The sequence below is a fragment of the Accipiter gentilis genome, chromosome 2, assembly GCF_929443795.1.
Source record: "Accipiter gentilis chromosome 2, bAccGen1.1, whole genome shotgun sequence".
Taxonomy (NCBI): domain Eukaryota; kingdom Metazoa; phylum Chordata; class Aves; order Accipitriformes; family Accipitridae; genus Astur; species Astur gentilis.
This window is the reverse complement of record NC_064881.1, coordinates 50,368,198-50,375,947: the sequence shown is the minus strand read 5'-3', so window position 1 is coordinate 50,375,947 and position 7,750 is coordinate 50,368,198. Positions and strand designations below refer to the sequence as shown.

Here is a 7,750-nt window from a genome sequence, read left to right as displayed (position 1 = left end):
CTACAGGCCTTGGTAAAAAGTCTCTCTCCATTCTTCTTGTGAGCCAACTTTAAATATAGCTGCAATGAGGTCTCCCTGGAGCCACCTTCTCCAGGCTGAACAACTCCAACTCTCTCAGCCCTCTTACCGTTTTCATGGCCCTCCTCTGGACCAGCTCTAACAGGTCCACGTGTTTCTTATGCTGGGGACCTCAGAGCTGGACACAGTATTCCAGGTGGGGTCTCACCAGAACAGAGTAGAGGGGGCAGAATCGCCTCCCTCGATGTGCTGGCCATGCTTCTTTGGATGCAGCCCAGGATACAGTTGGCTTCCACATCTGCAGGCACGCATTGCCAGCTCATGTCGAGCTTCTCATCAGCCATCAAGTCCTTCTCCTCAGGGCTGCTCTCAATCCGCTCATTGCCCAGCCTGTATTTGTGCTTGGAGCTGTCCTGACCCATATGCAGGACCTTGCCCGTGGCCTCGCTGAACTTCATGAGGTTCCCTTATCCTCCACTAGAAACCCACCCTAACTCTCACACAAGGCTTACGCTTCCCAGCCCCTTCAGGATTTTTGCCCTTGAGGCTACAAAACACCCAAGACCGACTTCACCCGCCGGTTGGCGCTCATTCCTTTTAACGAATTCCCCTTTGAGGAACGCCTCACGTCTGCAGGCACAAGCGCCCTCCCTGAGGTAAACGGCGGGAGAAGCGCGGCGGACGAACAACCCCGGCTCCCGGCCCGCCACCGCCCTTTGCGCATGCGCCGCCCTCCCCGGCCCTGGGCGGGGCTGCCAGCAGCCCATTGCCGTCAGTTCCGCCGCGCCCCGCCCCTCCCCGCCCCGCGCGTCCGGCAGCAGGAGGAGGCGGGGGCGGTTCGTGTCCCGGCTGTGAGTGTCCCTCACCACCCCCTCCCCGCCGCGCTACCTGTCCGCCAGCCCTGAGGCGGTCGCCCCCTCCCCAACCCTTCACCCGGAGACTCTGCTCCTCCCCACAGCGGCTCCCCTTCTCCTCACGCTGCCCCTCAGCCCCCTCTGCCAGGGCATGGTGTGTACCTCCTCCGGGCTCGTCTCTTGTTTTTTTTGGTTTTTTTTTTCCCCCCCTTCCTAAACTTCGCCCGCGGGCGGGAACGGGCGGCGGGGGCAGAGCGCTGCCCTGCCGCTGCCTGCGCTTCTGGCTGAGGGCCGGGCAGCGGGGGAGGGAGGAATTTACCGGGTCTTCGCACTGTCAGTAGTCGGGGGAGCCCCTCCTCCTCCTCCTCCTCCTCCTCCTCCTCCTCCTCCTCCTCCTCCTCAAACGGCTGCTTTCCCCCCACCTGCGCTGCCGGGATCACAACTCTTGTTCTTCGTTCTGTTTGGTAAAACCGATAGTGTCAGTGTAAAGCTGTGCTGCGGGGCTTTTTTTTTTGGGGGGAGGGTGGAGGTGGGGGTGGGTTTTTTGTTTGGTTTGCTTTGGTTTGGTTGTGGGTGAGTTTCAGAGGGTGCTTTGGAGCTGAAATCTACCAAGGGATCTGTGTGGTCCGGGAGGTCTGACAGGAGATGTGAGGGGTTAGCTAAGCTCTGCGTCTTCATTTAAGGCACAGCTGCAGTACCGTGATCAATTTTAGATAGCCCAGGGGAGAAGGAATTCTAAATATTTAAATATAAAGGCAGAAAACACTGCCTGGTCCTCCTGATGAACCTGCATGTGTTTTCAGGAAATAATGACTTCACTTTTTCTCAAAAAAAAAAAAAAAAAAAGGCGTTCTGGACCCGATTTTCCTCTGCCTGGCCACGTGCGAGCACTGATAGCTGTGTAAAGTTTGGTCATTCCGACCTGGTGTCGCTCTACATCGCACCTCACACAATTTTCCGTATTTCCCCAAGGCGTGTTGTAGAGACAGACTGGAGAGCCAGAGCCTCAAAGGACGTCTCTTCTGAGGTGATGCTTCGGCAAGCGTTTACTTTGTGGCTGTGGTAGAGAGAGACTCTCTGCTGCCCCACGTGTGAGGTTGGCTTCTGTAGCTGCACAGTGAATGGGAAACTGATTCGCTTGGAAAAAACCTAATTTATAGGTTTTTGTTGGTGGCCGTACTGATACGTGACTAAGAACACTCCTTGTGCACAGTGTAGCTTTGTCAGTAGGCTGCATGATTGAAGATTTAGTAAAATGATGGAAGAAAGTATTAGTAGTGTAGCACGTATATACAGGATGCAGAAGCGTTTAGCATCAAAGTCCTGGTTTGATTCAGCAACCGTATGTACTTCTGAATGTTAAAAAATAATGTACATTTTTCTTTTACTAGCCTGCATTTGATGCAAAATGAGTGTTCCTGACTACATGCAGTGTGCTGAGGACCATCAGACTCTCCTGGTTGTGGTTCAGCCGATTGGCATTGTACCCGAAGAGAGCTTTTTCAGGATCTACAAGCGAATTTCAGCAGTGAGTCAAGTTAATGTGCGTGACTCTCAGCGTGTGTTGTATATCCGTTACAGGCACCATTATCCCCCAGAGAACAATGAATGGGGGGATTTTCAGACACACCGGAAAGTTGTGGGGCTGATAACTATTACAGACTGTTCTTCTGCAAAGGACTGGCCTCAGACTTTTGAAAAATTCCATCTTCAAAAAGAAATGTATGGTTCTACTCTCTATGATTCCCGGTTGTTTGTCTTTGGGCTTCAAGGAGAGATTGCAGAGCAGCCCCGCACAGATGTGGCGTTTTATCCCAGTTATGATGAATGTGAAACTGTGGAGAAGAGAATAGAAGATTTTATCGAATCCCTTTTCATAGTGTTGGAGTCTAAGCGGCTTGACAGAGCCACTGATAAGTCTGGAGACAAGATCCCGCTCCTCTGTGTTCCTTTTGAGAAGAAGGATTTTGTAGGTCTGGACACCGATAGTAGGTAAGCAGCTATTTTTTTCAGCTTGCAGGTCTTGAAAAAACATGTGGCAATTGCTAGCCTTTAGAATAAGCCTATTAGAAAGGACAAAGTGTACTTCGTTACGCAAAGGTCGTGCCCCTATCTTATTGTGTATGTCTGCTGTAATTTAAGAGAATTTAATTTGCAATCTGACCATATTTGATGTTTTGAGCTTATATTTATTTAATTTATGAGGCGAATCAAATAGTAGGAAGAAGTCACAGGAAAGGTTTGATAGATTCTGCTATAAAGAGACTTTATGCTGGAAAGCTTCTAATGTTTCATAGATATATAGTATTGATAAAGAAATTCAATTAATATTCATGAAAATAATTTTATGGTATGTTGAGCAGTATTTGACTAATCCTATTTACTGTGGTTTTTTTTCCCTAAGCCTTTGTCTACTTTTTCATCCTGTGAAACAGTGACCATTTATTTTGGTGACTATGTCCAGCATCTTTCTCTGTCTTTCGTTTTTATTTAATTATTTGGTATTTTTGACCCATCTTGTTTTGTTACCATCCTTCTCACAACTGTTCTCTTTGGTTTTGTGTATGTTATAGGTTTTGATTCCCCAACCCCACCCCCCATCTTTCCTTCATAATCATTTGCATGCTCAGCTTTCAGGTTTGAGTGTTACATAGTTCTTGTATTGGGGATTAGTAATTCTGGCTTGCTAGCTACAGGCAGGTGCAAAATCTGTTTGATTCTGCTGTTTGCAGTCAAATCCAAAGGATGGAAACAACCATCTTACTTTTCTCTTGGAAAAAACCAGAGGTGTGGAAGCCCCATCAAAATACATAGTATGGATGGGAATAGTTTCTTTCATGTCGGTCTTGTTCTAGTAGGGATGCCAGCCATGGTTATTGTGTGTAAAAGCTCATAGGTATCCAGGTAGGGTTGTCCAGAGCTGCCCAGGCAGGTTTGTGAAACCTTCTGATCATGTTAATCAGCTCTGCCTGCATAATTAATCTTAGCCTTAGAATCTCTATATAAGAATGTGATGTACTGGAAGTAAGTATTCTAAGTTCCTAATTAGTTTGAAGCCCTCCATTAAATTATCTCCGGTTGCCTGCAGGACCAACAGTACCTTTCTCCACTGCTCCTCGTCCTCTTTGCTGGTAACCAGTTGAACTTGTTCTGACTTACTTACCTAATGTTGTTCCCTACTCAAGCTACTCTTTCAGTGTTCTGGTTAGTCCCTGCAGTGTTCAATTTACATTAGCGGTATAAGTTTGTTACTGTTTTTTGTACTCTGCATGGGTGGTAAACTTTTGTAGACTAAATGAGCCCTTTTAGAATCTTGGCTTTAATTACACAGTTTGGATGAATTTTGGTTGAACGTGATGGCTGAGATTTCCTGTTCCAATTAGCTAAGAAAGCTATGAGTTTTGACCAAGAACCTCAAAATCAGAATTAATTATGCTGTTCAACTGTGTCTTCTAAATAGCATGCTTCCAAATTGTACTTTGGAAGTCAGTTCCTTGCATAAATTACTTCTTTACAAGCAGTGGCTGTGTTGTAGCTAGTGGCTAAGTATTTCTGGTGAAGTTCTGAAGTCGTGGGGAGCTTAAATAACAGGCAGTATGTTTGTCCACACATATCCAAGAAGGTATTTTATGCTGTTGCACTGAAGAGTTGAAATGGATTTAGTGTGATGCTTGAGTTCTTTGCAAAGTGGAAGGAGTATGACCCTGGTTCTGTAAACATACGGGTTTATACAGGGTTAATCACTGGTTCAGGTATGCACACAACCTTGCTGGGTGGTTTGAATACCAAATAGTTTTTCAGTAAGTCTAGATCAATGGATATACTTTAAATGTTTGCTGCACTTAACTGCCCAAAGGAAAGGTGTTAAATATTCTCATCTTTCCTCTTTCAGTTCAGTATTAAGAAAGTGTTTCAGCTTTATTTTCCTGTGGAGTTAGTACTTCTGATTGTTTTAAAATTTAGGATTTATATATGAATAGCATAAGCAAGCTGAATTCAAAGATCTTTATATTCAGTTTAGTATTTTGCGTGGATGAATAAGAAAATACTCTAAATGCCTGGACTTTTTTAAAAAATATTTTTGAGTTTTGTAACACAAAGGAGAAATTTATGTAATCCCAAGTAAACATCAGAAAAGGAGTTGTCCTTGATTGAGTTAGAAATACATTTGCGTAGTGTACCTGAGCTTCTCTGCTCAGGGACCTTTCTAGGCACCTGTCATGCAGCATGATGCATCTCTGTTTCTGTGTTCTACTTAGCAGAAATCCAGGACCATGAAATGTGGTTGAACTAAGATCAGTTTAATAAACTAACGTACACTTTCAGGCCTAAGTCTTTAGATGTGAAATGGTAGTATATTGCATTTTACTACTTGGGTTGCAATAAATGGTTTTTATTGTAGCATGTTCTCTTTTGCAGTGACAGATTCCCTAATTAAGGGGAAGGCGTTGCATTAAGTCGCAATGGGGAGATACAGGGCTAGAAAGGACCTTCTTCAGTGGAGTCCAGTTTCTGTTTTTGCAAGATGCAGTGTTGTATATTTCTGTTCAGGGAGAGGTTGTAAAGGTTGTCTGAATGCATGGAGTGGATATGAGAACATCTGGTAGCATAACTATTGCTACTTTGTTGGTTTTGATTATGTCAGCATAATGAGTTTAAAGTATGAAATAAAAAAATGATGTTATTGAGATACTGAGGCAAATGAAACAGCCTGTTCTAGAACAGGTGGAAGTTTCTAAAGAGTTAAAGGCAAAGATTGTTCCCTTAGTCTTTTATATACCCTCCATTCCTTTTGTTAAAATTTTTTGTCTATAATGTATCCTGACCTCCCAGTCAGTGTGCAGCTAACTGGTTAAAAAGCACGAATATTCTGTATTAAATAGATGGAAGAGAAGGCACTCCCTCTGTGCTTGTAACAGAGAGTATATGTCTTTGCTGCTGTAGTTGCAGATGTCTGCTTAGGCTAAATAAGCATATCTTTTCCTGTAACTTCTAAAATTGAAGTTAAATTTCAGTCTGTAGCAAAGGTCTCATTAGATGCAGACCGCAGCTGTAACCTTGAGCTAATGAACTGGGTTGATATATTGAGTGAAAATATGTTAAGAAGTTACATGGGACATAGTAATCATGGTCACGTGATTTGAAGACTAATTACAACTACTGAACTTTTTTTGTATCTTAGAAGAGACTTTTATCCAAGCAGTTTATTGTAAAATATTAAGGTTCATACTTATGTTATGATCAGGACTAGATACATAGAACTGATCTCTCTCACCCAGTTGGTAAGGCTGGCATTAATTTGGTTGCGTAATAATTGCAACATGAGTGGCTTCTTTTAAGGTGCAGAGTTCATAAATTAGGAAGATGGATTATTATGCTGCATTTCAAGTAAGATTATCCTCAGAAAAAGTGGAGCTGATCTTTGTCTTTAGCAAGTTGCTTTTACAATGAGCAGAAGAGAGAACATTCCCAGAACTCGTGCTGAGATGACAATATACACAAAACCACTACGTTATTTCTGTAGAAGAATTTTTTTTGGCTGGTAGAAAACTTGATGTATGAAAAATAGTGGGATTAAGTCCTAAGAAGTTTTGAAGAAAGACTGTCCTGTTTAATAGAAGTTGTCGGACTGGGAGTCTGACCTTGGTTTAATTGTTAGAGCGCTCAGCCAGTAGGTGATCTTGGCAAATCTGTTATTTTTTTTCTTTGTTTCTTCATCCGTAAATTAGGTAAAATTTTTATGTGGTTACAGGGCTGCTGAAGATAATTGCAAAAGTTTCCAAAATCAGTTGCACTTGATAGTTATTTGTAGGGGCAGGGAGACTGAAAAGAATGGAAACACATGTTCTCATGATGATACAAAGGTCCTACAAAATTGAAACTAGGAAACATACTTGCCAGAAATACCAGAAATCCCATTTGTTTAATTTTTCTATTTTATTTCTGTTTTCAGCTAAAAAAATAAACATACTCATGTATGATTATAAATCTACTTGGATAAGCTCATTTTAATGTTGTTCACATCAGTTTGTGTCTTAGGTTCTTTCTTTTTTAATACTGGTAAGGCATCCATTTAATACTATTGAGTGATGAGAAAGTAGGGCTCTATTTATAGATGTGTCTTTCTCTACACAGTATCGTAGATGGGATTTATTCACTGATTTATCAAAGTTTATGGTATCTTAGTATGTGTATGTGGCTGTTAATTTTCTTTCTGTTCTCTGTCTTTCTAATTTTTTTTGTTCCTTTCTTTTTTTTATCTTCTCTCATACTGCCCTGTGAGTTTGTTGTTGGGTCTAAAAAGGTAGGCTGTGATTGCGTATATTTAAAAATAGTTAGCTTTCTTCCATGTACTGCCTTTCCACTCTGCCTTCATTGCATATTTTAGTGTTGCTTTTTTATATTTATTTTTCAGTACACACAAAAATAATTGCTGCCTGGAGCCTTACGACTGTGGTTGACCCCTTTTGGCGCATTTGGCAATTATATTTGGTAGCAATGCTGAATTTTTTTGTAGGACACACATAGTTTGCTTAGGCGGCTGCTGGCCTCCGGAATTTGCTTTATTTTTTAAACTCCAAAGCCATGAAGCTGTTGCTGCCTGTGTTTGGTTTCCAAATTCAAAAGTTCTGGCAGTCGATCAAATGCCGTAGCTGTGTCTTTCAAGTCTGGATAATGTTATGATTGGTGATATCTATAGTTCTGCATGCTAATTGGAATTAGCGGAATTTGGTGGAAATTTTTGTTGAAGCATTTTGCATGAACACTTTTGCAAATTCATTTTGCATGTTTCTTGTTTTTAAATTTAGCCACTTTGAAATTTTGAGGATCCAGAAATTCCTTCAAATCTGGGGCTGGATGGTCTGTAGTGAAAATAA

General features: G+C 42.3%; 1 protein-coding gene across 5 annotated transcripts in view; it reads left to right on the top strand.

The window, feature by feature from the left end:
- Positions 1 to 821: 821 nt before the first annotated feature.
- Positions 822 to 7,750, top strand: part of TRAPPC9 (trafficking protein particle complex subunit 9) — a 522,423-nt gene continuing 515,494 nt past the window's right edge. For 2 of the 5 annotated variants that reach the window (XM_049819700.1, XM_049819663.1), the window contains exons 1-2: positions 1,239 to 1,336; positions 2,264 to 2,864. In XM_049819700.1, the coding sequence (XP_049675657.1) occupies positions 2,281 to 2,864 (584 nt within the window). In that variant the 5' untranslated portion in view covers positions 1,239 to 1,336; positions 2,264 to 2,280. Of the gene's footprint in view, positions 870 to 935; positions 1,027 to 1,238; positions 1,351 to 2,263; positions 2,865 to 7,750 lie in introns of those variants that run through there. The other 3 variants (XM_049819680.1, XM_049819672.1, XM_049819691.1) reach the window with 3 other exon arrangements.